Raw genomic sequence first — 20,821 nt, forward strand, 5'->3', positions numbered from 1 at the left:
CGTCTGTCTGTCTGTCTGTCTGTCTGTCTGTCTGTCTGTCTGTCTGTCTGTCTGTGTCTGCATTATTATATATATATATATGCATTTTTAACCGACTCAGACTAAGACACACATCTGTGTCACTTTTAGAGTTTAACCAGTAACCCTTTAACCATTATTTGAAACTTTAGCTATTGAAAAAAACAGCAGATCTACAAGCTCATAGCATGGCACTGAGTGGCGTGCTAACGAGCTTGTAGATCTGCCGTTTCGGAAAAATCGTGAGAAATGTGGCGCTAATCTTATATTCTTTTGTTTTTAACTCAAATATTTGCTTCTGAGGGGTCCCTGGAAGTCCCTGGAAGAAAATAGTTTGAGATGGGGGTGGCCATATATATATATATATATATATATATATATATATATATATATATATATATATATATATATATATATATATATATATATATATATATATATAATTCTGGGGGTCCTTGACAATAGTTTGAGAACCGCTGACATAGAAACAGTTTTTTTTCAGAAATGATTTAGAAGACATTTTGTAGAATCAGGTCTCAGGTGTTGAAGGGTTAAAAGGTGTTCCTAAATGACACAGGTGGTGCACAGCAGTGATTTTCTGTTGGTCTGTGTGTGTGTGTGTGTGTGTGTGTGTGTGTGTGTGTGTGTGTGTGTGTGTGTGTGTGTGTGTGTGTGTGTGTGTGTGTGTGTGTGTGTGTGTGTGTGCAGGGAACGCCTCAGGGATCAACATGCCACTTCCTGTGTGCATCCATCATAGTGGATGTAATTAACCTCCAGCTAGCCTAGCACGCTAGCTGCTATGACCTGGACCCAGAGGTCACTGTTATTGTTACTGTTATTGTGCCGTTAACTGTAAAATTGCAATATTAACACTCAAAGGGTGTGCGTTACCGTCATTAATGCACGCCTGCATTGATGCAGGAACGGAGCTGAAGGCGAGTTCCGTAGACATCGATGGCGGTGGGTTTGGTTTCGTGAGGTCCTTTGACTATACAGTTGACTGTACAGACTGTACAGACTATACAGTTGACTGTACAGACTATACAGTTGACTGTATAGTCTGTACAGTTGACTGTACAGACTATACAGTTGACTGTACAGTTTAGGTGTTCATGGTTCTACTCACAGCTTGGTGCATGTGTACAGGAGGTGTACAGTAGCCAGCAGGTGTTCATGGGTTAGGGGTACAGTAGGTATTAACAGTGTTACTCACAGCCTCTCTGATGCACAGCTTCAGTAGTATAGTGTAGTGTAGTGTAGGTGTAGTATAGTGTAGTGTAGGTGTAGTATAGTGTAGTGTAGGTGTAGTATAGTGTAGTGTAGTATAGTGTAGTGTAGGTGTAGTATAGTGTAGTGTAGGTGTAGTATAGTGTAGTGTAGGTGTAGTATAGTGTAGTGTAGGTGTAGTATAGTGTAGTGTAGGTGTAGTATAGTGTAGTGTAGGTGTAGTATAGTGTAGTGTAGGTGTAGTATAGTGTAGTGTAGGTGTAGTATAGTGTAGTGTAGGTGTAGTATAGTGTAGTGTAGGTGTAGTATAGTGTAGTGTAGGTGTAGTATAGTGTAGTGTAGGTGTAGTATAGTGTAGTGTAGGTGTAGTATAGTGTAGTGTAGGTGTAGTATAGTGTAGTGTAGGTGTAATATAGTGTAGTGTAGGTGTAGTATAGTGTAGTATAGTGTAGTGTAGGTGTAGTATAGTGTAGTGTAGGTGTAGTATAGTGTAGTGTAGGTGTAGTATAGTGTAGTGTAGGTGTAGTATAGTGTAGTGTAGGTGTAGTATAGTGTAGTGTAGGTGTAGTATAGTGTAGTGTAGGTGTAGTATAGTGTAGTGTAGGTGTAATATAGTGTAGTGTAGGTGTAGTATAGTGTAGTGTAGGTGTAGTATAGTGTGTGTGTGTGTGTGTGTGTGTGTGTGTGTGTGTGTGTGTGTGTGTGTGTGCAGGGAACGCCTCAGGGATCAACATGCCACTTCCTGTGTGCATCCATCATAGTGGATGTAATTAACCTCCAGCTAGCCTAGCACGCTAGCTGCTGTGACCTGGACCCAAAGGTCACTGTTATTGTTACTGTTATTGTGCCGTTAACTGTAAAATTGCAATATTAACACTCAAAGGGTGTGCGTTACCGTCATTAATGCACGCCTGCATTGATGCAGGAACGGAGCTGAAGGCGAGTTCCGTAGACATCGATGGCGGTGGGTTTGGTTTCGTGAGGTCCTTTGACTATACAGTTGACTGTACAGACTATACAGTTGACTGTACAGACTATACAGTTGACTGTACAGACTATACAGTTGACTGTACAGTTGACTGTACAGACTATACAGTTGACTGTACAGTTGACTGTACAGACTATACAGTTGACTGTACAGTTTAGGTGTTCATGGTTCTACTCACAGCTTGGTGCATGTGTACAGGAGGTGTACAGTAGCCAGTAGGTGTTCATGGGTTAGGGGTACAGTAGGTATTAATAGTGTTACTCACAGCCTCTCTGATGCACAGCTTCAGTAGTATAGTGTAGTGTAGTGTAGGTGTAGTATAGTGTAGTGTAGTATAGTGTAGTGTAGTGTAGGTGTAGTATAGTGTAGTGTAGTGTAGGTGTAGTATAGTGTAGTGTAGTATAGTGTAGTGTAGTGTAGGTGTAATATAGTGTAGTATAGTGTAGTATAGTGTAGTGTAGGTGTAGTATAGTGTAGTGTAGTGTAGGTGTAATATAGTGTAGTATAGTGTAGTGTAGTGTAGTGTAGTGTAGGTGTAATATAGTGTAGTATAGTGTAGTGTAGGTGTAATATAGTGTAGTATAGTGTAGTGTAGGTGTAATATAGTGTAGTATAGTGTAGTGTAGGTGTAATATAGTGTAGTATAGTGTAGTGTAGGTGTAGTGTAGTGTAGTGTAGGGTTAGGTGTACAGTATGTACAGTATGTGTACAGTAGGTATTAATAGTGTTACTCACAGCCTCTCTGATGCACAGCTTCAGTAGTATAGTGTAGTGTAGGGTTAGGTGTACAGTATGTACAGTATGTGTACAGTAGGTATTAATACATAGTGTTACTCACAGCCTCTCTGATGCAGAGTGTAGTGTAGGGTTAGGTGTACAGTAGGGGTACAGTAGTATTAATACTCACAGCCTCTCTGATGCACAGCTTCAGTAGTATAGTGTAGTGTAGGGTTAGGTGTACAGCATGTGTACAGAAGGTATTAATACATAGTGTTACTCACAGCCTCTCTGATGCACAGCTTCAGTAGTATAGTGTAGTGTAGTGTAGGTGTAGTATAGTGTAGTGTAGGTGTAATATAGTGTAGTGTAGATGTAGTATAGTGTAGTGTAGTGTAGGTGTAATATAGTGTAGTGTAGGGTTAGGTGTCCAGTATGTACAGTATGTGTACAGTAGGTATTAATACATAGTGTTACTCACAGCCTCTCTGATGCACAGCTTCAGTAGTATAGTGTAGTGTAGGGTTAGGTGTACAGCATGTGTACAGTAGGTATTAATACATAGTGTTACTCACAGCCTCTCTGATGCAGAGTGTAGTGTAGGGTTAGGTGTACAGTAGGGGTACAGTAGTATTAATACTCACAGCCTCTCTGATGCACAGCTTCTTCAGCTCCAGAACACAGAGCTCCAGACGGTCCTGCAGAGACTGATGTTTGAGCTTCATGGCCCTGGTGTGGGTGGAGACGTCCTTTAGGCCTCCTGTGGAGACGTCCTTTAAGCCTCCTGTGGTAGGACTGTCACTACCTAGAAGAAGAAGAAGAAGAATACAATATTATATAATATACTACTCTGTGTGTGTGTGTGTGTGTGTGTGTGTGTGTGTGTGTGTGTGTGTGTGTGTGTGTGTGTGTGTGTGTGTGTGTGTGTGTGTGTGCGTGCGTGTGTGTGAGAGAGAGGTCACGTCCTTGGTGTCATAGGACCTCATGATGCAAACAGAACCCGTCAGAACCTGAGTCACATGATGCAATGATCTATTCATACAGGATGTCCACATCCGGATATCTACTGTATCTACTGTAGGTCATAGATTTATCTACTGTATTTATCTACTGTATGTCACAGATGTATCTACTGTATTTATCTACTGTATGTCACAGATGTATCTACTGTATTTATCTACTGTATGTCATAGATTTATCTACTGTATTTATCTACTGTATGTCACAGATTTATCTACTGTATTTATCTACTGTATGTCATAGATTTATCTACTGTATTCATCTACTGTAGGTCAGATTTATCTACTGTATTTATCTACTGTATGTCACAGATTTATCTACTGTATTTATCTACTGTATGTCATAGATTTATCTACTGTATTTATCTACTGTAGGTCAGATTTATCTACTGTATTTATCTACTGTATGTCACAGATTTATCTACTGTATTTATCTACTGTATGTCACAGATTTATCTACTGTATTTATCTACTGTAGGTCAGATTTATCTACTGTATTTATCTACTGTATGTCACAGATTTATCTACTGTATTTATCTACTGTATGTCATAGATTTATCTACTGTATTTATCTACTGTATGTCATAGATTTATCTACTGTATTTATCTACTGTATGTCATAGATTTATCTACTGTATTTATCTACTGTATGTCATAGATTTATCTACTGTATCTACTGTACTGTAGGTCATAGATTTATCTACTGTATTTATCTACTGTATGTCACAGATTTATCTACTGTATTTATCTACTGTATGTCATAGATTTATCTACTGTATTTATCTACTGTATGTCATAGATTTATCTACTGTATTTATCTACTGTATGTCATAGATTTATCTACTGTATTTATCTACTGTATGTCACAGATTTATCTACTGTATGTCATAGATTTATCTACTGTATTTATCTACTGTAGGTCACAGATTTATCTACTGTATTTATCTACTGTATGTCATAGATTTATCTACTGTATTTATCTACTGTATGTCACAGATTTATCTACTGTATTTATCTACTGTATGTCATAGATTTATCTACTGTATTTATCTACTGTATTTATCTACTGTATGTCATAGATTTATCTACTGTATTTATCTACTGTATGTCACAGATTTATCTACTGTATTTATCTACTGTATGTCACAGATTTATCTACTGTATTTATCTACTGTATGTCATAGATTTATCTACTGTATTTATCTACTGTATGTCATAGATTTATCTACTGTATTTCATAGATTTATCTACTGTATGTCACAGATTTATCTACTGTATTTATCTACTGTATGTCACAGATTTATCTACTGTATTTATCTACTGTATGTCATAGATTTATCTACTGTATTTATCTACTGTATGTCATAGATTTATCTACTGTATGTCATAGATTTATCTACTGTATTTATCTACTGTATGTCACAGATTTATCTACTGTATTTATCTACTGTATGTCATAGATTTATCTACTGTATTTATCTACTGTATGTCACAGATTTATCTACTGTATGTCATAGATTTATCTACTGTATGTCATAGATTTATCTACTGTATGTCATAGATTTATCTACTGTATTTATCTACTGTACGTCACAGATTTATCTACTGTATTTATCTACTGTATGTCATAGATTTATCTACTGTATTTATCTACTGTAGGTCATAGATTTATCTACTGTATTTATCTACTGTATGTCACAGATTTATCTACTGTATTTATCTACTGTATGTCATAGATTTATCTACTGTATTTATCTACTGTATGTCACAGATTTATCTACTGTATTTATCTACTGTATGTCATAGATTTATCTACTGTATTTATCTACTGTATGTCATAGATTTATCTACTGTATTTATCTACTGTATGTCATAGATTTATCTACTGTATTTATCTACTGTATGTCATAGATTTATCTACTGTATTTATCTACTGTATGTCATAGATTTATCTACTGTATTTATCTACTGTATGTCACAGATTTTATTTAGTTTTCGTCAGTGATAAAAGGAAGTTGACGAACATGTTTGGTCATAGTTTGAGTCTCCACTGGATGAAAACATCCACCTGTCAGAAACCTTTGCAGTTCTCCAATTAATATCCCCAAAACTACAGTTATAGAGCACCGAAGTCTGACGTCACTTTCAGTAGAGGGCGTCAGTCCCCAGGTTCATGTATTTGTTTAGTTTCAGTAGAGGGCGTCAGTCCCCAGGTTCATGTATTTGTTTAGTCTGACGTCACTTTCAGTAGAGGGCGTCAGTCCCCAGGTTCATGTATTTGTTTAGTCTGACGTCACTTTCAGTAGAGGGCGTCAGTCCCCAGGTTCATGTATTTGTTTAGTTGCATTGAAATCCCCATTGAGGCGATTTGAGATCGCCTCATATAACAACTGTGTTTGAAAAATAAACATGTCACCCCGGCCGCTTCACTCATATGGATATGAAGAATCAACTGACTGAGAGAAAACGCTAATGTTACTGCTGCTGAATTAGTTAGATTTTCGCTAGAAGCAGACTGTATCATATATGAGTGACTGACTGTTGCAAACGATACAGAGACACCTCCCTGACAATAACGCCGAGACAGCTTGTTTATTTTTGGACCACAACGCTTATAGTAGACGATATTAAGATCACCCCATGTTATTCTCCATAGAGAAATTACTTCCGCGAACCAGGGGAATCGAAGGGATGAGCGAGTTACGTCAGGACTTCAGAACCAGGGGAATGGAAGGGATGAGCGAGTTACGTCAGGACTTCAGAACCAGGGGAATGGAAGGGATGAGCGAGTTACGTCAGGACTTCAGAACCAGGGGAATGGAAGGGATGAGCGAGTTACGTCAGGACTTCAGAACCAGGGGAATGGAGGGGATGAGCGAGTTACGTCAGGACTTTAGAACCAGGGGAATGGAAGGGATGAGCGAGTTACGTCAGGACTTTAGAACCAGGGGAATGGAAGGGATGAGCGAGTTACGTCAGGACTTCAGAACCAGGGGAATGGAAGGGATGAGCGAGTTACGTCAGGACTTCAGAACCAGGGGAATGGAAGGGATGAGCGAGTTACGTCAGGACTTTAGAACCAGGGGAATGGAAGGGATGAGCGAGTTACGTCAGGACTTTAGAACCAGGGGAATGGAAGGGATGAGCGAGTTACGTCAGGACTTCAGAACCAGGGGAATGGAAGGGATGAGCGAGTTACGTCAGGACTTTAGAACCAGGGGAATGGAAGGGATGAGCGAGTTACGTCAGGACTTTAGAACCAGGGGAATGGAAGGGATGAGCGAGTTACGTCAGGACTTCAGAACCAGGGGAACCGAAGGGATGAGCGAGTTACGTCAGGACTTCAGAACCAGGGGAATGGAAGGGATGAGCGAGTTACGTCAGGACTTTAGAACCAGGGGAATGGAAGGGATGAGCGAGTTACGTCAGGACTTTAGAACCAGGGGAATGGAGGGGATGAGCGAGTTACGTCAGGACTTTAGAACCAGGGGAATGGAGGGGATGAGCGAGTTACGTCAGGACTTCAGAACCAGGGGAATGGAGGGGATGAGCGAGTTACGTCAGGACTTCAGAACCAGGGGAATGGAAGGGATGAGCGAGTTACGTCAGGACTTTAGAACCAGGGGAATGGAGGGGATGAGCGAGTTACGTCAGGACTTTAGAACCAGGGGAATGGAGGGGATGAGCGAGTTACGTCAGGACTTTAGAACCAGGGGAATGGAAGGGATGAGCGAGTTACGTCAGGACTTTAGAACCAGGGGAATGGAGGGGATGAGCGAGTTACGTCAGGACTTTAGAACCAGGGGAATGGAGGGGATGAGCGAGTTACGTCAGGACTTCAGAACCAGGGGAATGGAAGGGATGAGCGAGTTACGTCAGGACTTTAGAACCAGGGGAATGGAGGGGATGAGCGAGTTACGTCAGGACTTTAGAACCAGGGGAATGGAAGGGATGAGCGAGTTACGTCAGGACTTTAGAACCAGGGGAATGGAGGGGATGAGCGAGTTACGTCAGGACTTCAGAACCAGGGGAATGGAAGGGATGAGCGAGTTACGTCAGGACTTTAGAACCAGGGGAATGGAGGGGATGAGCGAGTTACGTCAGGACTTTAGAACCAGGGGAATGGAAGGGATGAGCGAGTTACGTCAGGACTTTAGAACCAGGGGAATGGAAGGGATGAGCGAGTTACGTCAGGACTTCAGAACCAGGGGAATGGAAGGGATGAGCGAGTTACGTCAGGACTTCAGAACCAGGGGAATGGAAGGGATGAGCGAGTTACGTCAGGACTTTAGAACCAGGGGAATGGAAGGGATGAGCGAGTTACGTCAGGACTTTAGAACCAGGGGAATGGAAGGGATGAGCGAGTTACGTCAGGACTTCAGAACCAGGGGAATGGAAGGGATGAGCGAGTTACGTCAGGACTTCAGAACCAGGGGAATGGAAGGGATGAGCGAGTTACGTCAGGACTTCAGAACCAGGGGAATGGAAGGGATGAGCGAGTTACGTCAGGACTTTAGAACCAGGGGAATGGAGGGGATGAGCGAGTTACGTCAGGACTTTAGAACCAGGGGAATGGAAGGGATGAGCGAGTTACGTCAGGACTTTAGAACCAGGGGAATGGAGGGGATGAGCGAGTTACGTCAGGACTTTAGAACCAGGGGAATGGAGGGGATGAGCGAGTTACGTCAGGACTTTAGAACCAGGGGAATGGAAGGGATGAGCGAGTTACGTCAGGACTTTAGAACCAGGGGAATGGAAGGGATGAGCGAGTTACGTCAGGACTTTAGAACCAGGGGAATGGAGGGGATGAGCGAGTTACGTCAGGACTTCAGTGCTCTATATCCTGTGTATTACTGTATATCACTACAGTTATATCCTGTGTCTACACCAGTTCTTCACTGCCTTTCTAAATTACAACAAGGTTCTGCCAAAACATTAATATCCCATTGCTGAAAATATTTACTAAAATGTACCTGCATTGCATTGTGGGTCTGAGCTGACAGACAGGCCCTATCTGATGTCAATCAATGAAGTCACCTTATATATATTTTAGGGCCAGGTCATGTGATGGACTGGTAGATAAGATCAACACCGCTGATCTCAGATCTGATACTCTGATCTACACTTTCACACAACAGGTATTTCCTTCTGCCTCAAACTGTGGTTTGAACTTTGAACTCTACATGGCGGTCACATGATGTCATACTATCCAGTTCACTTTCACACATTTAACAAAGAAAGTCTTTATCTCTCAATCTCTCCGTTCAACACCTATACCGTTTCAGCCAGAGCTTATCTTTCAATCTCTTTTCAACACAATAAAACGTATCTTTTAACTTATCTTTCAATCTCTTTTCAACACAATAAAACGTATCTTTTAACTTATCTTTCAGTCTCTCTATTCAACAGCGTAGTTCAACCGGTCAGTGTACGGAACCGGTTGATTTGTGGGTATATTTAGTTTCCTACAATTCATACAAAAAATATATATATCATGATTTCATGAAGAATTAAAAGAAAAATCTAGTTGTGAGAATAACTACAACTCACTACTTTCCTCCTCTGAGTCTACGCCATTTAAAAACTCGCTCTGAAAGAATATATATTCAAAGATTTGCGCCACCTAGCAGACCTACAAGCTCATAGTGCGGCACTCGCTATGAGCTTGTAGATCTGCTATTTCCCAACAGCTAAAGTATAACATAATGCTTAGAAAGGTCGCTGTAGAACGGAGGAACGGGTTTGGAGAAGAAAAGAGAAAAATGCACTGAGCGTAACGGAGCATACCGTAACCGTACCGCTCCACAGATTAGTACCTAAATCCCTGCAGGTCCAGACTGATATCAGAGAGGTGTGTGTGTGTGTGTGTGTGTGTGTGTGTGTGTGTGTGTGTGTGTGTGTGTGTGTGTGTGTGTGTGTGTGTGTGTGTGTGTGTGTGTCCCTGTCAGCTAAATAAAACACTAAGGGTTGCCCACCTGCCCCCGTCAGCTAAATAAAACACTAAGGGTTGCCCATCTGCCCCTGGCAGCTAAATAAAACACTAAGGGTTGCCCACCTGCCCCTGGCAGCTAAATAAAACACTAAGGGTTGCCCACCTGCCCCTGGCAGCTAAATAAAACACTAAGGGTTGCCCACCTGCCCCTGGCAGCTAAATAAAACACTAAGGGTTGCCCACCTGCCCCTGGCAGCTAAATAAAACACTAAGGGTTGCCCACCTGCCCCTGGCAGCTAAATAAAACACTAAGGGTTGCCCACCTGCCCCTGGCAGCTAAATAAAACATGTGGGGCAGGTGGAGTTTGCTTTCAGGTTGCCCGACCGTGCAGCAAAGTGCTCGTTTTAAAGAGCAGATATGTGTCTAAACACCTGAACATGTTCAATATGTTCAACCATAACACCTGAACGTGTAAGATGTGTTCATGGCGTGGAGGTGGAGGACAGATCCATGTCGTAGACGGTATAGACACAGATCCATGTCGTAGACGGTATAGACATATCGCTACAACAGAATACAATAAAATATATCCATGCAGCAAAACGTCGTATCGAGATAAGCCATCTGAACCTCAGTCAGTTATAGTCGACCAAATCTATTGATTATTTTGTCCCCAGGCATTGATGACGTTGTAATTGATTTTACACTTGTTCCACGCGTGAGCTGTGAGCTTGTAGATCGGGCGCTGTGAGCTGTGAGCTTGTAGATCGGGCGCTGTGAGCTTGTAGATCGGGCGCTGTGAGCAGTGAGCTTGTAGATCGGGCGCTGTGAGCTGTGAGCTTGTAGATCGGGCGCTGTGAGCTGTGAGCTTGTAGATGGGCTGTTTTCAGAGCTCTAGATTAATAGAACATAACATACTAGTCACCAGAATGGTAGCCTGGGGTCCACTATGCTTTCTATGGCATAGGCAGCTCCCAGCCGGATCCGCCGGGAGAAACTAGACACAGCTGCGCGACATAAGACTGATTCATTAGAGCGACAGAGAGAGAGAGAGAGGAGTGTGTGTGTGTGTGTGTGTGTGTGTGTGTGTGTGTGTGTGTGTACATGTGTGTGTCAATTTAACAAAGATGCAGACGATCAGAAATCAGCAGAGTGATCGACGTTTGCGCTACTCTGACCCAGACTACTCTATGCCGTATTGAAGTGGACTCTGACCCAGACTACTCTATGCCGTATTGAAGTGGACTCAGACCCAGACTACTCTATGCCGTATTGAAGTGGACTCAGACCCAGACTACTCTATGCCGTATTGAAGTGGACTCTGACCCAGACTACTCTATGCCGTATTGAAGTGGACTCGGACCCAGACTACTCTATGCCGTATTGAAGTGGACTCAGACCCAGACTACTCTATGCCGTATTGAAGTGGACTCAGACCCAGACTACTCTATGCCGTATTGAAGTGGACTCGGACCCAGACTACTCTATGCCGTATTGAAGTGGACTCGGACCCAGACTACTCTATGCCGTATTGAAGTGGACTCTGACCCAGACTGCTCTATGCCGTATTGAAGTGGACTCTGACCCAGACTACTCTATGCCGTATTGAAGTGGACTCTGACCCAGACTACTCTATGCCGTATTGAAGTGGACTCGGACCCAGACTACTCTATGCCGTATTGAAGTGGACTCGGACCCAGACTGCTCTATGCCGTATTGAAGTGGACTCGGACCCAGACTGCTCTATGCCGTATTGAAGTGGACTCAGACCCAGACTACTCTATGCCGTATTGAAGTGGACTCAGACCCAGACTACTCTATGCCGTATTGAAGTGGACTCAGACCCAGACTACTCTATGCCGTATTGAAGTGGACTCGGACCCAGACTGCTCTATGCCGTATTGAAGTGGACTCAGACCCAGACTACTCTATGCCGTATTGAAGTGGACTCAGACCCAGACTGCTCTATGCCGTATTGAAGTGGACTCAGACCCAGACTACTCTATGCCGTATTGAAGTGGACTCAGACCCAGACTACTCTATGCCGTATTGAAGTGGACTCAGACCCAGACTACTCTATGCCGTATTGAAGTGGACTCGGACCCAGACTGCTCTATGCCGTATTGAAGTGGACTCAGACCCAGACTACTCTATGCCGTATTGAAGTGGACTCAGACCCAGACTACTCTATGCCGTATTGAAGTGGACTCGGACCCAGACTACTCTATGCCGTATTGAAGTGGACTCGGACCCAGACTGCTCTATGCCGTATTGAAGTGGACTCAGACCCAGACTGCTCTATGCCGTATTGAAGTGGACTCAGACCCAGACTACTCTATGCCGTATTGAAGTGGACTCAGACCCAGACTACTCTATGCCGTATTGAAGTGGACTCAGACCCAGACTACTCTATGCCGTATTGAAGTGGACTCGGACCCAGACTACTCTATGCCGTATTGAAGTGGACTCAGACCCAGACTACTCTATGCCGTATTGAAGTGGACTCAGACCCAGACTACTCTATGCCGTATTGAAGTGGACTCTGACCCAGACTACTCTATGCCGTATTGAAGTGGACTCGGACCCAGACTACTCTATGCCGTATTGAAGTGGACTCTGACCCAGACTACTCTATGCCGTATTGAAGTGGACTCGGACCCAGACTACTCTATGCCGTATTGAAGTGGACTCGGACCCAGACTACTCTATGCCGTATTGAAGTGGACTCGGACCCAGACTACTCTATGCCGTATTGAAGTGGACTCGGACCCAGACTACTCTATGCCGTATTGAAGTGGACTCAGACCCAGACTACTCTATGCCGTATTGAAGTGGACTCTGACCCAGACTACTCTATGCCGTATTGAAGTGGACTCAGACCCAGACTACTCTATGCCGTATTGAAGTGGACTCGGACCCAGACTACTCTATGCCGTATTGAAGTGGACTCGGACCCAGACTACTCTATGCCGTATTGAAGTGGACTCGGACCCAGACTACTCTATGCCGTATTGAAGTGGACTCGGACCCAGACTACTCTATGCCGTATTGAAGTGGACTCAGACCCAGACTGCTCTATGCCGTATTGAAGTGGACTCGGACCCAGACTACTCTATGCCGTATTGAAGTGGACTCAGACCCAGACTACTCTATGCCGTATTGAAGTGGACTCTGACCCAGACTACTCTATGCCGTATTGAAGTGGACTCAGACCCAGACTACTCTATGCCGTATTGAAGTGGACTCGGACCCAGACTACTCTATGCCGTATTGAAGTGGACTCGGACCCAGACTACTCTATGCCGTATTGAAGTGGACTCGGTAGCTGATTCGGAATTCGGAATGGTAGCCTCGGTTGCTATTGGTATATGCTGTTAATGGTTGCTAAGGGCTGAATACTAGTCACCAGAATGGTTGCTAAGGGCTGAATACTAGTCACCAGAATGGTTGCTAAGGGCTGAATACTAGTCACCAGAATGGTTGCTAAGGGCTGAATACTAGTCACCAGAATGGTTGCTAAGGGCTGAGGCTAAATAAACACAGATACCAACAAGTTGTTGTGTGTCTAAAGTAAAGACTGATACAATGTTCCTGTCCTTCTGACTGAGAGAGAGAGAGCTTACATTGTATAGAGAGAGAGAGAGAGAGAGAGAGAGAGAGCTTACATTGTATAGAGAGAGAGAGAGAGAGAGAGAGAGAGAGAGAGAGAGAGAGAGAGAGAGAGAGAGAGAGCTTACATTGTAGAGAGAGAGAGAGAGAGAGAGAGAGAGAGAGAGAGAGAGAGAGAGAGAGAGAGAGAGAGAGAGAGAGTCACATGGCTCAATTACTTTGACGGAGGAAAAGAATGCGAGCACAAGACGCTGCATTGTGGAGTCGTGGACGCTCCATTAGGACATTGTGGAGTGGTGGACGCACCATTAGGTGTTGCAAATAAAGAAATGAATTGCTTAATCTCATCTCCCCCAGTGTCGTCCACACCGGGCGAGAGACATAGAGACAGAACAGTGACTTATAGCATGCCTGCGTGAGTAGGAGAGAGAGAGAGAGAGAGAGAGAGAGAGAGAGAGAGAGAGAGAGAGAGAGAGAGAGAGACACACAGACTGTGTTCACTCTCTCAAGGGGAGGTGGAGACAGAGTTACATTTTCTGTTACAATGCGACAAGTATAAAGACATCAGAGAATCATTCTTCCCTCAATTTAAAGAAAAATATAAAGAATTTGAATCCTCCATTAATAACTCATCACTCCAATATGTTCTGGGAGAACAGTCCAAATGCACAGTTTTGGCAGCAAAATACATGTGGAGTTGTCATCGACTGAGGGACAGACAGTGGACAGTAGAGACAGGTATATCTGTCTGAGGGACAGACAGTGGACAGAAGAGACAGGTATATCTGTCTGAGGGACAGACAGTGGACAGAAGAGACAGGTATATCTGTCTGAGGGACAGACAGTGGACAGTAGAGACAGGTATATCTGTCTGAGGGACAGACAGTGGACAGTAGAGACAGGTATATCTGTCTGAGGGACAGACAGTGGACAGTAGAGACAGGTATATCTGTCTGAGGGACAGACAGTGGACAGTAGAGACAGGTATATCTGTCTGAGGGACAGACAGTGGACAGTAGAGACAGGTATATCTGTCTGAGGGACAGACAGTGGACAGAAGAGACAGACAGGTATATCTGTCTGAGGGACAGACAGTGGACAGAAGAGACAGGTATATCTGTCTGAGGGACAGACAGTGGACAGTAGAGACAGGTATATCTGTCTGAGGGACAGACAGTGGACAGTAGAGACAGGTATATCTGTCTGAGGGACAGACAGTGGACAGTAGAGACAGGTATATCTGTCTGAGGGACAGACAGTGGACAGTAGAGACAGGTATATCTGTCTGAGGGACAGACAGTGGACAGTAGAGACAGGTATATCTGTCTGAGGGACAGACAGTGGACAGTAGAGACAGGTATATCTGTCTGAGGGACAGACAGTGGACAGTAGAGACAGGTATATCTGTCTGAGGGACAGACAGTGGACAGTAGAGACAGGTGTATCTGTCTGAGGGACAGACAGTGGACAGTAGAGACAGGTATATCTGTCTGAGGGACAGACAGTGGACAGTAGAGACAGGTATATCTGTCTGAGGGACAGACAGTGGACAGTAGAGACAGGTATATCTGTCTGAGGGACAGACAGTGGACAGTAGAGACAGGTGTATCTGTCTGAGGGACAGCCAGTGGACAGTAGAGACAGGTATATCTGTCTTAGGGACAGTAGAGACAGGTATATCTGTCTGAGGGACAGACAGTGGACAGTAGAGACAGGTATATCTGTCTGAGGGACAGACAGTGGACAGTAGAGACAGGTATATCTGTCTGAGGGACAGACAGTGGGCAGTAGAGACAGGTATATCTGTCTGAGGGACAGACAGTGGACAGTAGAGACAGGTATATCTGTCTGAGGGACAGACAGTGGACAGAAGAGACAGGTATATCTGTCTGAGGGACAGACAGTGGACAGTAGAGACAGGTATATCTGTCTGAGGGACAGACAGTGGACAGAAGAGACAGGTATATCTGTCTGAGGGACAGACAGTGGACAGAAGAGACAGGTATATCTGTCTGAGGGACAGACAGTGGACAGTAGAGACAGGTATATCTGTCTGAGGGACAGACAGTGGACAGTAGACAGGTATATCTGTCTGAGGGACAGACAGTGGACAGAAGAGACAGGTATATCTGTCTGAGGGACAGACAGTGGACAGTAGAGACAGGTATATCTGTCTGAGGGACAGACAGTGGACAGTAGAGACAGGTGTATCTGTCTGAACAGGGTCATTAAGATGCTGTTATGTTTAGGTTTGTTAATTTATTTTCATTGTTACTGTATTGCTTGTTGTTCATTGTTGTTGGGATGTTTGTTGACTTTTGTTTTGTTTTGACAGAGAGAGAGACAGAGAGAGAGAGAGAGAGAGACAGACACAGACAGACAGACATGACAGACAGACATACAGACAGACAGACAGAGACACACAGAGAGAGAGAGAGAGAGAGAGAGAGAGAGAGAGAGAGAGAGAGAGAGAGAGAGAGAGAGAGAGAGAGAGAGAGAGACACACACACACACAGAGAGAGACACAGAGACACAGAGAGAGAGAGAGAGACACAGAGAGAGAGAGAGAGAGAGAGAGAGAGAGAGAGAGAGAGAGAGAGAGAGAGAGACCCAGGACTAATTGAATGCCTGGTCTGTAAACTAAACAACATCAGATGACTTGTGGTTCTATCGTCACTAAAAGGCTGTTCAGAACAACAACATAAAGACCAGAGATAAATATTCAACAGTTATTAGTAATCCATCATAAAGAAATAATAATTATGCTGATCAAATAATCCAAACCGATCCCCATTTAAAGCATCTAATAAAGCTGACAGAAATGTCGGTCAGCTTGTAGATCTGCTATTTTCACCCAACACCGCAACGTATAAAATAAGTTAACGTATCAATTATATTAAAGGCCAAGACATGAACTAAACATAGTATAAATATATAAGTAGCAATTCTGGTCCGCACACACACACACACACACACACACACACACACACACACACACACACACACACACACACACACACACACACACACACACACACACACACACACACACACACACACACACACACACACACACACACACACACACACACACACACACACACACACACACACACACACACACCCCCGTGTGTAATCGTTTGATGCTTTCCTAACATTAGTGAGTCAACCAGACATTCCGGTCTCCTCCTCCCCCGCTTGAGATTCTAACTCCCATTTTTTTTTCCTCTGTGGAGTTTCTTGACCTCTGACTGGTCAGAGAAATGATGACCACATGGTCATCACAGAGGTCAGCAGGTCACCAGGTCCAGAGACAGCCAATAGAAACCGCAGCCTGAACTGAGACACGCTGGAGTTGGAAATACACGGTTTTCACCGAGAGGGGCAGCGCAGATATCAGCAATTTAAGACATTCTGGGCAGGGAACCCCTTTTGTTGTTTTAACTATAGCATCATGTTATACTTTAGCTATTGAAAAAATAGCAGATCTACAAGCTCGTAGCGCGCCACCGAGTGGCGCGCTACGAGCTTGTAGGTCTGCTATTTATTTATTTTTTATCGTGAAAATGTGGCGCGAAATCTTTGAATATGTATTCTTTCCGAACAGACTTTTTTTTTTTTTTTTAAGATATTTTTTTTGCGGCTTACGCCTTTTATTGATTTTTTTTTAAAGGGACAGATAGTAGGCTGACAGGAAACGGGAGAGAGATGGGGGGATGACATGCGGTAAAGGCCGTGTCGGGTTCGGGAGTCGAACCCGCGGCACACCGCGACTGGATCACCAGTCCGGTGCCCAGACCGTTACGCTACGGCCTGGGCCCGAACAGACATTTTTAACTCAAATCTTTGCTCCTGGGGGGGGGGGGGGGGGGGGGAATCGGAGGCCAATTACATATAATTTCTGGGGTTTCCGTGACATGAAATATTGAGCACCAACTGATACAGAAACATGAGGTTTTTCAGAAAACTGTCAGGATTTAGAAGACGTTTTTTTCTTTCTTTTCCCGACGTCAGGCCTAAATGGGTTAAGGCAATGTGTGCATCATGACATCTGATTTAAAACAGTTTCCCTGCCAGGAATGGTTTACTCCAGGTTACTGTCGCTGCGATATACGACATACCCGCCTTTTGTTTTATGTGTTTAATACGCCGTATTGTAATAATTAAAAAAGAAACTCCGTCTTTGCTGCGGAGCTGGAGACGAGAAGGTTTCGTTTTGATGACGAAACCGGAAATCAACACATGCTGTGGGCTGCTAGGGCTTCTGGGAAATTGAGGCCAATGCAAATGAACGGGGTACAACGCCTCATGGAGGAGGGTCTTGTGCCAAGATGGCGGGTGGTGCGATCGTGTATAACAAGCGGAGCAACCTTTTTTCTCGGGATTTTCACGGATCAAAAGCCCAAATAATTCAGCGTATGCTCTAAAGGTAATACAACAATCTCGGCAGTGAAGGGGGGTTGATTAAAATGTGGGTTACACGTTTAAAACAGTTTATGTCGTACTATTACTACAAAACAATCTAAAATAAAAGGGATTTAAGTCCAATGCATGTCTGTCTACTTCCGGTCCATAAAACTGTGGGTATTTAGGGGGTGTTTTTAGAACATGTTCTGCTGAATCACCATACTGCAGTAACCCTGGGGAAATAATAATTCAAATGTATAATGTGTTGAAAGGGTTTTTTCTTCGTTTTTTATTTCTCCTATGTCTTTTATTTCTTATTTTATATTTTATTTTACTATGTTTTATTTTGAGTTTAGTGTTTGTAAACAATTGTAAGTATTGCCTTTTGTTAAATGTTAAATGTTTGTCTGTGTCGGACCCCAGACTAAATCAACTGTAGATTTAGTCGACTAAAATCTTATGACGTTTAGTCGACTAAAACTAGACTAACACTAAGACATTCCAGGTTAGGGATGCCACTGAATAATCGATTTTCCGATTAATAGTTGCAGTCTCCGAAATCGATTTTAATATTTCATAATCGAAAATCGATTCAGAGTGGAGAATATAAGTATAAATCAAGTTGAGCAAAGCCACTCTTCTCTCTAACAGACACAGTTAATGATGGCTTGTTAAGTGCCTGCCAGACAGACAATCAGATGAAATGAAGGCAGGTGTAGAGTAGAGTGTAGACTAGTGAACTGAACATGCTCTCTTTATATCAAGTACTTCATACCAGCCCCTTATGAAACTACTTCTCCCCAAATCCAAATGGATTTCATTTTCCATCCTGAATGGCACTGAGAAGATCTCCACAAAGGTTTACTCATCAGAACTGATTATACAACTGTAACCATCAGAGCATGCACTCAACATATAATGGTTATGTGACCATGGCATGTGCATAATATAAAATCTTAAAAGTTTCATCTGATATTGACCCGATTATTAATCGCCAGAGCTGTAGATTATTCGATTGGGCAAATGGTCACTTTGTGGCATCCCTATCCCAGGTGACTAAAATGTGACTAAAACTAAATGAAGTTTCAGTCCAAAGACTTATGACTAAACTAAAATAGAAACACTGCCCCGGACGCCACTTTGAGGGCAGTGTTGTTTTTGTCAGATCATTATAATGATGTGTTTTTCTGTGGAAAACAGACCAGCGTAGAATAAAGACCATTACTATTACATCATTAGTATTATTTTCATAGTCTTCTCCACCAGTATAAATAAAGTGTATTATTATTTTCATAATCTTCTCACCAGAATGCAGGATGATCCCGCTGTCCGTGTCGCTGACCTCTCCGTTGCACTCCATGACGCTAACGCGTGTAGCGTTAGCGTCTTAGCGTAGTGTAGCTTCCGTCCGCGCCGCGGTTCTTCACAGGGGGAGGAGCCAAAGGGTCATGTCGAGGTTTACCGTGCCCTGAGAAACGACACAAGGAAATGTATTAGTATACGTTTCATGAAGAATAATAGTGTTTAACCCATTTTAGGCGGGAACCCCTTTTGGTGTTAGAAAACAATGCATTTCCAACTCCAGCTTGTCACTCTCCATCCAGCCTGTGACATCATAAGCTGTGACATCATACCCTGTGACATCATAGTCCAGGTGTGTGTGTAGGAAGGTTCTGACTCCTGGAGTTGAACTACAGACACACACACCCACTGACACAATGACTGGACAAACATGGGATCGCTCAAGAGCTCCCATGAGAGCTGAAGGAGTGTGAGTTCAGATCCATAAAGTACAACATAAGAACAACCACATCATTTATGTTCAGGGAAATCACAGCATACAGGTGTTACCCTAAACCCATTCTGACCTGAGATCAGATTCATACGAGGTTTCCACTGGACACACACTGGTCTGATGAACCCATTCTGACCTGAGATCAGATTCTAAAAAGTCGTTCTTCGATTTTTCAAAAATAGCAGACCTACAAGCTCTTAGCGCGCCACTCGGTGGCGCGCTAAGAGCTTGTAGATCTGCTATTTTTCAATAGCTAAAGCATAACATGATGCTGACACCAAAATGGGTTCCCGTTCAGAATGGGTTAAGCATTATGTTGTACTTTGGCTATTGAAAAATAGCAGATCTACAAGTGCCACGCTACTTTTTTAACTCAAATCTTTGCTTCTGAGGGGTCCCTGGAACAACATATTTTCAGATGGGGGTGGTCGGCCAAATACAGATAATTTCGGGGGTCCTTGACATGAAAAAGGTTGAGCACCACTGACATAGAAGCATGAGGTTTAACCCTGTGAGAACCACTGACATAGAAACATGAGGTTTAACCCTGTGAGAACCACTGACATAGAAACATGAGGTTTAACCCTGTGAGCACCACTGATATAGAAACATGAGGTTTAACCCTGTGAGAACCACTGACGTAGAAACATGAGGTTTAACCCTGTGAGAACCACTGAAATAGAAACATGAGGTTTAACCCTGTGAGAACCACTGACATAGAAACATGAGATTTAACCCTGTGAGCACCACTGACATAGAAACATGGGGTTTAACCCTGTGAGAACCACTGACATAGAAACATGAGGTTTAACCCTGTGAGAACCACTGATATAGAAACATGAGGTTTAACCCTGTGAGCACCACTGACATAGAAACATGAGGTTTAACCCTGTGAGAACCACTGACATAGAAACATGAGGTTTAACCCTGTGAGAACCACTGACATAGAAACATGAGGTTTAACCCTGTGAGAACCAATGATATAGAAACATGAGGTTTAACCCTGTGAGAACCACTGACATAGAAACATGAGGTTTAACCCTGTGAGAACCACTGACATAGAAACATGAGGTTTAACCCTGTGAGAACCACTGACATAGAAACATGA

At 43.3% G+C, this 20,821-nt stretch overlaps 1 protein-coding gene across 1 annotated transcript in view; it reads right to left on the bottom strand.

Moving 5' to 3' along the window:
* LOC310876180 (uncharacterized protein) overlaps positions 1-19,305 on the bottom strand; it is a gene marked incomplete at its 3' end in the record, with an annotated part of 43,563 nt that extends 24,258 nt beyond the window's left edge. The window contains exons 1-2 of the mRNA XM_083789625.1: positions 19,224-19,305; positions 3,595-3,755 (exon numbers count right to left, since the gene is read on the bottom strand). Coding sequence (XP_083645751.1) covers positions 3,595-3,755; positions 19,224-19,278 — 216 coding nt within the window. The 5' untranslated portion in view covers positions 19,279-19,305. The remainder of the gene's footprint in view (positions 1-3,594; positions 3,756-19,223) is intronic.
* Between the last annotated feature and the right edge of the window lie 1,516 nt (positions 19,306-20,821).

This window comes from Protomyctophum parallelum (genome assembly GCF_964188405.1).
Source record: "Protomyctophum parallelum genome assembly, chromosome: 18".
NCBI classification, from domain to species: Eukaryota; Metazoa; Chordata; class Actinopteri; order Myctophiformes; family Myctophidae; genus Protomyctophum; species Protomyctophum parallelum.